This window comes from Ursus americanus, chromosome 32 (genome assembly GCF_024610735.1).
Source record: "Ursus americanus isolate L20-20 chromosome 32, mUrsAme1.1.p, whole genome shotgun sequence".
Lineage (NCBI taxonomy): Eukaryota > Metazoa > Chordata > Mammalia > Carnivora > Ursidae > Ursus > Ursus americanus.
In genome coordinates, this window is record NC_142158.1 from 9994768 (window position 1) to 10009645 (window position 14878).

At 39.3% G+C, this 14878-nt stretch overlaps 1 protein-coding gene across 6 annotated transcripts in view; it reads left to right on the forward strand.

Moving 5' to 3' along the window:
• Window positions 1-14878, forward strand: part of FARS2 (phenylalanyl-tRNA synthetase 2, mitochondrial) — a 606910-nt gene that overhangs the window by 195187 nt on the left and 396845 nt on the right. For all 6 annotated transcript variants that reach the window (XM_087857913.1, XM_045811628.2, XM_087857912.1 and 3 more), the window contains one exon: window positions 2135-2266. In XM_087857913.1, the coding sequence (XP_087714039.1) occupies window positions 2135-2266 (132 nt within the window). The remainder of the gene's footprint in view (window positions 1-2134; window positions 2267-14878) is intronic.

Consider the following 14878-nt stretch of genomic DNA (forward strand, 5'->3'; position numbering starts at 1 on the left):
AACAGGACCGGCTTTTTCCCCTCTTTAGAAAGACTGTTGGCGAAATCTATTCAGTAACAAGAAGGAAAGAACTAGGGGCACCTGGGTGGCTCAGTCAGTTACGCATCTGCCTTCAGCTCAGGTCATGATCTCAGGGTTCTGGAACCGAGCCCAGCGTGGGGCTCCCTATTTAGCGGGGAGTCTGTTTCTTCCTCTCCTTCTGCCCAGCCGTCCCCCGCCCCCTGCTCACGCTCTCTGTCAAGCGCAAACACTGTCTCTCTTAAATAAGTAAATAAATAAAGTCTTAAAAAAAAAAGAAGGAAGAAACTATTGATATGGGAATCATGGGTGAATCTTGTGAATCATGGGTTAATCTTAAAATCATTCTCTTGAGTGGAAGAAGCTGTACCAAAAAAAAAAAAGTACATGCTGTATGACTCAATTGTTATAAAATTCTAGGTAATGCAAACTCCTTTGTAGGAACAGAAAGGAGATCTGCAGGTGCCTGGGGATGTGGGGGTGAGGAGAAGAGGTAGGGGCTACAGGCAGGTGGGTAGGGTTACAAAAGGGCACTGAGAAACTTTTGGGGGTGATGCATATGTTAATTATATTGATCGTGGTGACAGTTTCATGGGTGTGTACATGTTGTCAGTGTGTCAGATTGTGCACTGTATTTTATGTGCAGTGTAACGTTTATCTGTGACAGCAGATAATGAATTAAATGAATTAATTTAGGGGGAGATACGGTATTACTGGTATGACAGAAATCAGTTGTCACTTGGTATAGACAGCAGGTAAGTAGGAAAATAAAGGCAACTAAAATGTTCTTAGAACAATGAAAGGAAAGCCTTCCTTGTCCTTTGTCATCTGGGCATAGGGAAGGTCCCCCCATGTTTTATAATTCTGTTCCCATGTGCTTTATGATTCTTGAAATATCTTCTTTTGATGGGCAGGGAATTATATTTTAATTGTTAAGAGCAGGAGTTTCGGAGTAGGGCAGACCTGGGTGTGCCCTAGTCATCTGCTCGCTGTGTGCCTTGGGGCAGAACACTTGACCTTTCTAATCATCTTTTTCCGTACCTGTGAAGTGGGCTGACAGAGGCATAGTAAGTCCTCAATAAATGCAAGCAATTTTTGTTATTATTATTTTTTCATTTCACATTCTGATTCCCGCAAGGTTTGAAATGCAGATAGTCTTAGGTGAGAAAAGACAGTATTTTCAATTCATAGGAGGTCATGTTACCATGGAGAAATGGAATCAGGAGCGTTGCTTAAAGAAGAGGAGAAAGATCATTACACAAAGTGACGGGAGCGTGGGCAGGAGACCACAGATGATTTGTCAGCTGCCCACTTTTCTGTGTTCCTCACGGTGGGCATCTTGTTCCACGTGACCTTCTGTCTGCTTTTTCTGCTGTTAGTGACTTCCACTCTTTGCAGGCTTTAATTGTTTTTAATTCATTAGTCTTTCCTTTGTTAATTAATAATATTGTTTATGAGTGCCATGTTCAAGATTGCTTATTGAGAAATTCATTCTAGCATTTACTTGTTTGTTTAGATGTGTGAATATTTGTCATTCCTCTGTAGAACAAAAAATTGACTTTCCAGATGTTTTCCTTACATTAGGTGATCTTATTTAATTTTTTATTAGTTCTTATAAACTTAATTTAATATATATACACACACACACACACACACACACATATATATATATATATACACTTATGGAAGTAAAACTTGATTAGCTTATCCTAAATTGATAGGTAAGTTTGCAGGATATATAGAAAAACTCCTTTTTCTTTAACTCTGAAAAGATAGCATTTTCATTTATAGAACTAGCAGAATCACCTGCTTTCCCATGATCTTGACCTAATTTTTTCCCTCTGCCAGGTGTTTGAAGGGATTTGACAAGTGATTGATTGGGTTTTAGAGGGTCCTGGAGCTGCACAAAGTGTTTTTCATATTGAAAAAGACATGCCCAGTTTTTCACAAGTTTTAAGATTTATGGCCTCCCCTTAACGTGTTGCAAATGAGTTTGTTTGCTGTTTATTTTACTCAGAATGTCGTAATTGTTGTCCTTAGCCGAAGGGCAAGCTTGATCATAAGGAAGGACAGACTGCCTTTTAACACTCTCTGTTTTTATTTGGCCTCTTTGCAGGACTGGACGTTAGATGGGTAGACTGCTACTTTCCTTTTACTCATCCTTCCTTTGAGATGGAGATCAACTTCCATGGAGAATGGCTTGAAGTGCTTGGCTGTGGGGTGATGGAACAGCAACTGGTAAATTCAGGTAGAAAAGAATCCAGAGTTTTATTTATAGATTCTCGTAAAAAAACTTTCTTCTCCTTTAACTTCATTTTTATAGTCATTTTCATATGCATTTACATGCCCCTGTGGGGATCCCCTCACCATCTTTCTCTCCTCCTCTTGCCCTCCAGACTTATCCCTGACACTTAACTCGAAGAACTTAATTTCTCACATCTAATTTTGCAAAGACTTCTTGTTTTTGGAGATCTTCCTTGTTAACATTTAAGTGTTGGACTTGTACTTCATAATTTCGTATTTGGTTGTTGTTTTGCAATTGCCCATCAGCATTTGATGCATATCACATGAGTGCAGTTTGTCTTCCAAACTATTTAAGAACAAAGCCAATGTATAATCCTTTCTTGTTCTTATTTCATTTATGATAGTGCCCCAAATTCAAGATATTTCTGAAAATACAACAAAATACAATATAAAAATACTCAGACCTGTAAAGTTGTGTTGTTTGCTGCCCTTGGTGTTGGCAGTGCCACCTGACTGAGGTTAAGTGGGAAAATTAGGCCCCTCATTAAATCCTACCTGTATCTGTAGGTACTTGAGAAAGATCTTTACAGCTCTTCTCTGCAGGACCATCGCTTAATAAAAATGAGTATTTCTAAACTTAATTTCAGAGCTGTCTTCTTTTTTTTAATCACTATCTGAATGTAATTAAAACATATTTTTTCAGAGTGTAAATCGTCCATGGGAAGGCAGTTGGGATTGGGTGTTTGAGCAGGAGCTCACTGCATAAGCAGTAAGGGGAGCGAAACTGATGTGGATTGCACTGCGTCCCTCCCCACTTCCCACAGTAGGACATTTGCTCTTTGGCCTTGGAGGGCAGTAGCTCCAGGTCAGGGTTGGTCATAGGGCCTCGTGCAGCAGAATGGAGAAGAGCAGCCCCTCTTGGTGACTAAGAAATGTGGAGAGACTGTAGGTAAGGTCATGGGGTTGGAGATTAGGGTTGGAGTGAGACAGAAGAGATGAGGTGGCAGGGAGGTGCAAGATTTGTGGTATCACGCCTGGGAGACCGGAGGCCTGGCTTTCCCTTCTTACTCATAGGTAACCTCTGTCTGCAGGGGCCTGGACTCAGCTCACAGATACCTCTCCATTCTGCCAAGGAAGCCTGGGGCAAAACGTAGTGCAGTGCCAGATGCTTCTTGGTTGGTTTTCACATATTTGAAGATCTGACCTAGAGAAGACGAACAGAGAGGTCGCATTATTAGGGGCTGTGAGTAAAAGCTGTGAGGCTCGGGCCTGGCTGTCTGTCTTAGGTTTTCTGTCAGTTGACAGCTGTGTGTCTTTGGGCAAGTTGAGTCTTAGTTTTCTCATAGTTAAAATGGATGTGATGATACCTTCCTCAAAGTTTCATCGTGAGGATTAATTGAGGTGATACGTGTAACATGCCTGTTAGCACAAGGTCTGGCACATAGTAAATCTTGACTAAAATTAATTGCTGATGTTGTCTTTAATTTTTTTCCCCCAATGGTTAGAGCCATTTATCAACAGAGAGTCCCCTTGAAATATTTAAACAGGCTGTCCTGCCTTTCACAGGAATGATTTCTAACTAACTGGAACTCGATTACCTCTTTGATCTTGTCATCTTAGTACCCATGATTCTAGTTTGAGTGATTTTAGAAGGAAAAAGAAAATTAAGACTAGTAAGAGACAACAGGACAATTAGCCTAATAGGTAATATACCTATTAGGTATACCCCTATAATACACGTCTTAGTAGAAAACACAAAATATTGGAAGCAAACATGTAAGATTTAATCTCTTCCTGAGTAGGAGCTAGTTCCAAATACTTCTGTGGTGTTTTTGTTTGTTTTGTTTTGTTTCTTAGAAGATTTCAAGGAATTCCAGCCTTCCTCCCAGGAGTGTGTGTTGTCAGGGGCCAGAACTGAGCGAGCTGGTCAGGGGTTGATCACTGGGAATTTTGCTTCGTTGTATCTTTTCCAGTATCCTTGATGGTTTTTTATGAGGTTTATCCATACGGTAATTGGCCGAATACAGTTACCTGAAACAGGTTTCCAAGTCATTATTGCACATTAATGAGACTGCTGTTTCCGATTAGATCAGTCATGTCAGGTATTCTTGAAGGAGATGACGAAGGGAAAGAAAAAAAAAATTAAGCAAAATCAAACCAGGACATCTAAGATGCAAGTATGTTTGAAAGGTTCACACTTGTGGTAGAATGTGCTCTGAGTTGGTGGGAAATTGTACAGATAAAATTTAAATTAAATATCTTGCAAGAGAGGGAGACAAGAAACGGAAGAAGAGATGATTTTGTAAAAGGAATTCTGTGTGGGCTTTGCTATTTGAACTTGAAGTTACTGTGACATAGTTCTGCTCTGTGTTCTCAGACTCAGATGTGTTTTGACACCTGGCGTTAAAAAATTTTAAACTGTGTGCGTGGCAATCACTAACCACAGGCATTATTTGTAAGAACAGCTAATTTTCTGTTTTCTGAGTTTCTGTGGCCCTGAGAAAGGCAGACTGTGCACGCCTCATCTCTCTAGTTCCGTTTTGCCACTTCTCTGACATTTCCTTCCCTCCCACCTCCCCCTCCCTTCCCCTGCCTGGTACAGTGGAACTTCCGGGGGTGCCTGGGTGGCTTAGTGGGTTATGCATCTGACTCTTGATCTCAGCTCAGGTCTTGAACTCAGGGTCTTGAGTTCAAGCCCTGCGTTGGGCTCCACACTGGGCATGGAGCCTACTTAAAAAAAAAAAAAAGTAGAACTTCCAAGAAACACTGAAATTGATGGTTGTAGATCTCCTTCTTTAAAGGTCTCATAGAGGTGTAGGTAAGTGCTGAAGTAACTGGAAGCCAAAGAAGCCCTGATGGGCCAGTGATAGGAGCTGCCACACTTGAGCCCTTCCTATGGGCCCCCACCTCACTGAAGGCTTTAAAGGCTTTCCTCCCTTTAGCCTTGAGAACAAGGCTCCGATGTAGACGCTGGTATTAACCCCATTTACAGAGGCCGAGAAGGTACCAGGCTGTGCTACCCAGCTAGTAAATTATGTGATTTTGAAATGGCTAGAAATCCATTTCAAATAAATGATTGTGTCTAACATAGAATGAAGAAATGAGACCAAATGAAACAAACAACAGCAAACAGAGCTCTCTCTGTTCTGTTTTACTTGTTATGCCTGTAGAAGGGCCCAGCCATCATGTATGTTATCTCCTATGATAGAAGGCATTTAATTAAAAGGGCGAAATTAGATTGCTAATATGAATAGTCAGTGAAAACACTTCATTACACATTTAAGTCAACTATGGCATTGATGTAGTTTTTTGTTTTTGTTTTTCCCCTGGAATAAGATAATGCTCTTCCACATGGCTTATAGAATTTTACTTTATTTCTCCTTCTTTAATTTATAGTGTCTTCACCCTTACTTTCAGACTTCTTAGATTTAGTAATTGCGATGTGGGTGGTGACTGTTGTCGTGATGATTTGATTGTTTTTTTCTTGAGGAGATGTTTCGAGGGCAGTACTGAGTCACGTCCCCGAACACTACACCCTTATTTCCCGTTGGGCTGACTCACTCTGCTAATGTCTTTTCAGGTAATATATGGGGCACAAACATCTAAAACCATCACCGGGGGTGACTGTAGGCTGTGATCGTGCCGGAAAGGAATTTACCATTTATTGAGCCCCTGTGAAATTTAGAAGATTGCACATAGGCCAAGGGATAGAAAAAGCCCTGTAGTGGAAAATAACTTAAAAAAAGAATGGAATCTCTTTCCTTACCTTTTGTTCAAATTTAAAAGTGGCCTCTTTTGGGAAAAACCTTGTAAATATGTACATGAACAGTTTCCAGTTTTAACAGTCTTTCTTTGTTGCTGTTGTTCATTTGTCACATTTTTCTTGAATTCCTTCTAAGGCTGTAGAAAAGCGAAATAAGCATTGTCTTTGCCTTTGGGAATAGCACAGCATACAAAGACATACAGAGAAGTGATTACAATACGGTGTGGTAATAAGTATTTGTAACGGAGGTACAGTGGGCAGAATGGGGAGGATGGAGAGAGTGGAGAAGATTTTGCCAAGGCCTTGTTCTGGTTGCTACATTCAGGATGGAATGCTGGAAATATGGGTATTTGAAGTGTATGTCCCAAATAAGTTAGGTTCCTGTTTGCAAGGAGTTGTGGACTTTATATACTTTGCTTGCATGTCCAGGTGGCATACCTAATGCTTCTTTTCCTATGTGAGTGAAAATCTATTTCCAGTCTGTTCCTCTCGTTGGTAGCCAATCTCTGCAGCCTCTACACACACTTGTGACATTCAGTGTTATTAATCTAAGTTGGTGAACTTTTAGATGGCATCAACCAAGATGTGTGCCTGTACCAGGCATGTTATTATATACAGGCAGACTTGCCATTCACCTGCTCAGCATCTTTTGTGTGTAAGGCACTGTGCTAGCCAAAGAGGAAGACACAAAAACTGTAAGATATGACATCTCCCTATAAAACGTGGAGTGTAGGAGGGAAGACGAGACTATATAATTAGAGCTGGTAACATAAGTGCCTTTCATGAGATGGAGCTCTGGGAGTTGTAAAGAGGAAACTACGTCCGTCAGTTACATCAGTGCAGGTGTCAGAAAGGAGGTGGCATTTGAACTGGGCCTTGAGCAGTGTTTCTCAATATGTGCCTGGTAATCACCTGGCGAGTCTCCTTAAAATGTCTGTTTGCATCAGGTTCCGTAGGTCTGGAATGAGGACTGAGATATGCATTTTAAACAAATACCCTAGATAATTCTTGTGAATGGTCAGACCTTGCTTTGAAAACCCTGTTTTTAAGTTGAATATTTTCCCCAGTTTTATTGGGGTATAATTGAAGTGTAATGAACTATGAATATTTAAACTATACAGTTTGTTCCATTTTTGACATATGTATATACCCAAGAAACCATAGCAACCATCAGGATAATAAACCTTTCCATCACCAGCCAAAGTTGCCTTTTGCCCTTTTGGTAATCTGTCCTTCCCTCCATCCCGTCACTGGTCTACCTCTGTAATTATAGATTAGTTTGGATTTTCCAGAGTTTTATATAAGTGGAATCATTTTGCTTCTTTCCCTGAGCATAATGATTTTTGAGATTAATCCATGTTATTGTGCATATTGACCAAGGTTGTATGCCTCATTCATTCCTCTTTGTTTTGAGTATTGTTTTATTGTATAGATATACCCCAATTTGATTATCTGTTCACTTGGTGATGGACATTTAGGTTGTTCCCACTTTTGGCTATTGCAAATAAAGCTGCTATGAATATTTGTATAAAAGTCTTGGTGTGCCTATGTATTTCCATTTCCTTTGAGAAGAAACTTAAGAGTGGAATGTTCTAGAAATGTCAAATAGATCAATGTAATTGAATAGTGTTCAGCTCTTTTATGTTTACTGATTTTTTTTTTTTCTTTTTGGTCCTAATGTTCTATCAATTTCCCAGAAAAGAGTGTTAACATTTTCTACTATGATTATGGTCTTGTCTGTTTGCTCTTTTATTCTATCAATTTTTCTTCATGTGTTTTGAAGCTATATCATTAGATGTATATGCTTTTATAACTCTTAACGTCTTCTGCACGAATTGCCCCTTTTATCATTATGAAATATCATCTTTATCTCTGATACTTTTCTTTTTCTTGAAGTCTGTTTTATTTATGTTAAAATAGGCACTCTGGCCTCACCCTGTGTTCTCAGTCACCTTCATGTTGTTATGGTACATGTATTATGTCTGTCTACATTGAACACCTCACCAGTGTTAGAGTTTTTGCTTTAAAAAGTCATATGCATTTTAAAGAACGTAACAGACTATAGTTTTCTATTTTCCTAACTGTTTGCAATTTCTCTTGCTCTTCTTTCATTCCTGAGGATGCATGTTTCCTTCAGGTATTTTTTCCTTTTGGTATGGAAAACTTCCCTTGGCATGTCTTACAGAACATGTGTACAGAAATTACAGAATTTCTTAGTGCTCCTTTATCTGAGAAGGTCTTTACTTACCCCTTACCATGAAGGATATTTTTATTGAGAATAGAATTCTGGATTGGCAGACCTTTTTCCTCAACAATGTAAAGGTGTTGTTCCATTGTCTTCTCCCTCTACAGCTTCTGTAGAGAAACGCAGAAACATTTCAGTCAGTATTCACCGGTCTATAATGTATTGTCTTTCTTTAGCTACTTTCAGGATTTTTTTCTTCACCTTTGGTTTTCCGTAGTTTGATTTTGATGCATCTAGGTGTGGTTTCCTTGGAGTTTATGTGTTTTCAGGTTCACTGAGCTTGAATCTTTGAATTTATGTTTTTCACTTGTTTTGATAAGTTTCTGGTCATTATTTCTTCAGATCACTTTTCTGTCTCAATCTCTTCTTCCTCCCCTTCTAGAACTCAAATTATACCCATGTTAGATCTTTTGATTTTATCCCAGAAGATCCCAAGACTCTGCTCACTTTTTTCTATCCTTCGCTGTTTTTCATACTAGATAATTTCTGTTGATCCATGTTCACGTTCCTGTATCACTTCCACTTAGCTGCCTTGGTTATCAAATATATTTTTTATTTCAGATTATTGTTATTATTTTTTAGTTTTAAAATTTTTGTTTTTCAAATTTATTTATTGGTTCTTATTTCTCTGCTGCGAGTTCGTATATTTTCATTCCTATCAATTGTGTTTTTCTTTACCTCAACATCTGGGTCACATCAAGAATGAATTCTGTTTAGAATTGATCACATTTTCCTGGTTCTTTGTCAGATAACTCTGGATTGGATGCTGAACCTTATAAATCATCAGTTGTGTGTCCTCCGTCCTGTTTTAATCCTGTGGTAACTACTGATATTTTATTTTTGCAGATCGTCACCTGGCGAGGTTTAGGCCTTGGTTCTGACTTGCTTCCTGTGGGCAGTGGTTCAGATCTCAGTGAAGGTCTCAGCTCTGCTGATCCGTGTCCTTCCTGCACACGTGTGCTTTAGGGGTTACTCTGCAGCTTGTGTGAGTGGTTCCAGTCTCGTTCAGTTTTCTCAGCTTTTGCTGTGCTGGCTAGGCGTGCGCTGCGCATGTGCAGCTCAGGGGTTAGGCTGATGCTTGTGTAGGTAGAGTTAGGGCATCCCCTCCTGGGCTCTCTCTGCTTCAGCTCACGGAGCCCTTTGCCTACGTACAGAAGGACAGGACTGTCTTCCAGTCTCAGCTGCCTGTGATGCTGTGCAGCTCTGCACCCGGGGCCCACCTTTGGGAGAAACAAACAAAGATGAAATTCGTCCTATGTAGGTTGTTTTTCCAAGTTTTGACTTTAAATCAAAATTTGTCTGTTTACTTTTCATAGTGCTCTTTTAGTTTTTCTGTGTGTGTGTGTGTGTGTACTTGTCCAGGAATTTAAGTTGTAATGAGAATGAGTCATAGAGGGCTCATACCCCATAATGGGGCCAAACTCTAGTTTGGGTTGTGAAGACACCCCAGGTACAAGGGTAATTGCATGACATAACCATGTGGTGCTGGAAAAGTGTGAGTGGATTGGCTCCACTTGTATATTTAATCCATTGACTTTATTTATTTTTTTAAAAAAAGATTTTATTTATTTATTCAAGAGCGAGAGAGCACACGTGTGCACATGCACATCAGCAGGGGGAGGGGCAGAGGGGGAGGGAAAGGGGAAGAATCTCAGGCAGACTCTGCACTGAGCATGGAGCCCAATGCAGGGCTCTGAGATCATGACCTGAGCCACAACTAAGAGTCAGTCGCTTAACTGACTGAGCCATCTAGGTGCCCCTAATCCATCAACTTTATTAGTCAAAATTAAACACAGTGAATTTTTGAAGGAAAACAACCGAGACCATCTAAGATCTGGCAAACTTTGGCTCTTTCCCTTCCTTCCTCTCTCTCTCCCTATTCTTTCTCCCTCCCTCCCCTCCTTTCCTTCATCCTCCTAACTAGCCTCCCTTCTTTTAAGTCAGTCTTGGCCTTGCTAGTGCCCTTTCAGAAAAGCAAGCAAATATCTATCAGCCCCGTGTATATGTGTTGCTTTGTAGTTCCTCCTAGTGACATATTTTCAAGCTGTCAGAATAGAGATGTCTGCTCAAATATTTACTTAGCCTTTGTCCTTTTTCCCTTTTCAAAATGTATAAGATGGTGAGATTTTTTTCCCTGACATAAAAGCAATCTGTAAGCATTGAAAAAATTAAGAAAATAAATATAAAAAAAGAAAATGAAAGCAATTCAAATGTTACCCATCTAAAACTTTAAAAATATGCATGTATGTAATTATTAACTATACCCATATGAAAACATCATATGTAATTTAGAAAACTAGAACCATCCTTTGAATTTTTTTGTATTATGCTTTTTCACAAGCTTGACATGAGTCTTTTTTCATAATTTCAAATATCTACCTACATCATCATTGTTAGTGGTTGCATGGCTATTGTGGATGAGTCTTTTGGCCATTTATGTATCGATAGGTTGTTGATATGCATGTCCTTGCGTACTTGCCATAGCATTTCTCTGGGATAAGTCTGTAGAACAGGAATTACTGGCTTTTTCCCCTCTTAGGTTTATGAGGTGTGTTGCCAGATACACACTGGAAAAAAGCAGTATTTGCGAGTACCTCTGTTCCCACACCCTTACCACCACTAAACACTACCAGTATCTTTACTCTTTGCACATAAGAGGGGAAAATCTTGTGCTGGTGTTGTTTAAATTTCCTTTTCTCTGGTTACGAGAGTGGTTTAGGGTGTTTCCAGAAGTTATGGGCTCCGTCTGTTTTCTAATGGCGCTTGAAAGGAGGATAGAACATATGCTGTATCCTTTTTATTCTCCCACCTCAAATTATACCTTTATTCACATCATTGTGTTCTTAACATGGACACTTTCTGGTTTTTTTTTTTTTTTTTAAGATTTTTTATTTATTTATTAGACAGAGATAGAGACAGCCAGTGAGAGAGGGAACCCAAGCAGGGGGAGTGGGAGAGGAAGAAGCAGGCTCATAGCGGAGGAGCCTGACGTGGGGCTCGATCCCATAACGCCGGGATCACGCCCTGAGCCGAAGGCAGACGCTTAACCGCTGTGCCACCCAGGCGCCCCTGGACACTTTCTGTTTTACTGAGAACATCTAAACCACCCTAAGTGAGCTCTCAGTTCCTCCTCTTTGCCAGGGCTGGGCGGCATTGGCTCTGGGTTCTGTGCCCACAGTCCCTTAGAATCCAATTCACTGGTTTCCTCCCCCAAGCCCCTGACATCGCTTGTCCTGTTTTCCTGCTACATCTTTTCTCTTCTAGTCATTCATTTTTAAAAATTTGTTTGTTTAAATAATTTATTGAGATGAAATCCACATAGCACCAGATTAATATTTTAAAGTGAACAATTTAGTGACATTTAGTACACATACAATGTTGTCCAGTCACTACCTCTATCTCGTTCTCTGCGATTTTCATTACTCCACTCCTCTTACCTGCTAAGCAGTTCCTCCCCCTTTCCTCCCCCAAGCCCCTGACAACAACAATCATTGTTCTGTGTCTGGATTTATTTATTATGGTTTCATATAAATGGATCGTACAATATGTGACCTCTTGGGTCTGACTTCCTTTACTTAGCACAGTGTCTTGGAGGTACATCCACCGTGTACCAGATATCAGTACTGCAGTCCTTTTAATGGGTGAATATTTCCATTGGGTCCACATACCACCATTTTTTAATGCATTCATCTGTTGATGGGCATTTGGGCTATTTCCATATTTTGGCTATTGTGTATAATGCTGCTATGAACATGTGTGTACATGTATTTGAGTCATTGTTTTTAGCTTATTTGGGTATATACTAGGAGTGGAATTGCTGGGTCATATAATAATTCTGTGTTTAACTTTTTGAGGAAGTACCAAATTGTTTCCCACAGTGGCTAAACCATTTTACATCCCCGCCAGCAATATATGAGGATTCTGTTTTTCCACTTCCTTGCTTGTTATATCTGTTTGCCTGGTATTGTTTTGTTTTGTTTTATAGTCATTGTAGTAGGTAAGAAGCAGTACCTCATTGTGGTTTTGATTTTTATTTCCCTAATGACCAATAATGTTAAACATCTTTTTTTTTTGTATATCTTCTTTAGAAAAGTGTCTAAGTTCTTGCTCATTTTAAAAATTGGATCGTTTGTCTTTTTGTTGCTGAGTTTGTAAGAAGTCTTTATATATTCTGGATGCTAGACCTTTATCAGATGTATGATTTGTAAATATTTTCTCCAGTTCTGTAGGTTCTCTTTTTGTTTCTTTTTTTTTTTTTTTTAAAGATTTTATTTATTTATTCAACAGAGATAGAGACAGCCAGCGAGAGAGGGAACACAAGCAGGGGGAGTGGGAGAGGAAGAAGCAGGCTCATAGCGGAAGAGCCTGATGTGGGGCTCGATCCCAGAACGCACAGAACGCCGGGATCACGCCCTGAGCCGAAGGCAGACGCTTAACCGCTGTGCCACCCAGGTGCCCCCTCTTTTTGTTTCTTGATAATATCCTTTGACGCGCAAAATTTTTAGATTTTAATGAAGTGCAATTTATCTGTTCTTTTTCTTTTGCACCTGCTTTTGGTGTCATAACTAAGACTCTATGGTCAAATCTAAGGTCAAGAAGATGTACCCTTATGTTTTCTTCTAAGACTTTTGTGGTTTGGGCTCTTCTGTTTAGGCCATTGATCCATTTTGTGTTAATTTGTGTATATGATGTGAGGTGGAGGCCCATCTTTGTTCTTTTGCATGTGGATATCCAGCTGTTCCAGCACCATTTGTTGAAGAAACTATTCCTTCGCCATTGAAAGCTCTTGGCAGCTCTGTCAAAAATCAGTTGACCATAGATATGTTGGTTTATTTCTGAATTCTCAGTTCTATTCTGTTGTTCTGTGTTTCTGTCCTCATCCCAGTATCACAGTGTTTTTGAGTCCCCTAGCTTTGCGGTAAGTTTTAGAATTGGAAAGTGTAAGTCTTCTTCCAACTTGGTTCTTCATCTGTTCATTCTTTACTCTTTACTGTGAACATACTGAAGTCTAATTTTTTTTTAAAGTTATTTTTTTCTTGGGGCGCCTGGGTGGCACAGCGGTTAAGCGTCTGCCTTCGGCTCAGGGCGTGATCCCGGCGTTATGGGATCGAGCCCCACATCAGGCTCTTCCGCTATGAGCCTGCTTCTTCCTTCCCACTTCCCCTGCTTGTGTTCCCTCTCTCGCTGGCTGTCTCTATCTCTGTCGAATAAATAAATAAAATCTTTAAAAAAAAATAAATAAATAAAAATAAAGTTATTTTTTTCTTAAGATTTTTTTCATTGACGTACTTTATCCTTATACTTTGTCTGCTCGTTTCTCTGTCTGTATCTATCTGTATTCCAGTCCTTTATTTTATCTATCAGTCCACTATTCACTGCCTTGCTTAAGAGATAGAGGATATTATACGGTTGAACCCCCGTGTATCCTTTTTTGTTAGTTTCTTCCCTCTTTCCCTCCCTCCTGTGAGCAATCACTATTTTGAATTTTGTGTTATTACCTTGATTTTCATTATAGATTTATTATGTACATTGTAAAAACAGGCTAACTTTCACTGGTTTTTATTATTTACAAATGGACTCATGCCATTCTTTTATGATTTCACGTTTTCATGTAGCATTGTGAAGTTCATCTGTGTGGTCATGTGTCGAATTTTAGTTCATCACTTTTTTCACTACTTAAATTCTGTTGGATGAACATGCCATGGTTTATTCATCTAGTTAATGGGCATTTGATTATTTCCAATTTTTTTTGCTGTCACAAATGCTATGGCTGAACATTCTTGTACATCCTATTTGTCTAGGTGTAAGAGCTTGTCTTAGGTATATTTTATTTAGCAGTGGATTTGCTAAGTTAATGAACAACTTTAGCTTTTTTGGTCATTACACAATCGTTCCCAAGAGCAGTTGGGCCAATTTACACCACCCTGGGCCTTTGTGTGAAAGTTCTTGTTGCTCTGTATCCTCTTCAACGCTTGACCTCGTTCATGTTATTTTACTGCTCTGGTGGCCTTAAAATAGTAACTCATTATCATTTTGTTTGCACTTATCTGATTACTTTAAGATTGAACATATTTTTATATATTTATTTAACACTCAAAGTTTTTCTTTTCATTTCGGAATAGGGCTCACTTTTCTGTTCATCTCTTTTTTTAATTGATTGGTAGGAATTCTTTATTTTGAATGCTAATCATTTGTTATTTTTCTGTATTAACAATTGTATTCTCTAGGTGGCTTGTCTTTCTTTTCTATTTTTCAGTTGCTCTTTCATAAATGGAATATATGTTTTTCTTACTCTAGTAACTTTAGGTTTCTTTATATAACATCATTTTCCAAAAAAGTCACTTCGTCAGGGAGTGTGAGTGGGTGTAAGTTGACAGGTTCCATAAAGATAACCCTTCTGCTTGTCATGCTTGATTCTGGTGGTTTAAGTCTCTGATGTTATTGCTCTATCATTCATATTTTCAGCATGGGGATTCTAAATATTTAATGACTTTCAAACATCTACGTTCTCTCTCCTAATGTTCTGTCAGATTTGGTCCCACCCCCCTGTGACAGTTTCTCTCGCTGGGAAGGTATGCTCTAGGATGCACTCGTTTGACTAGGGAACG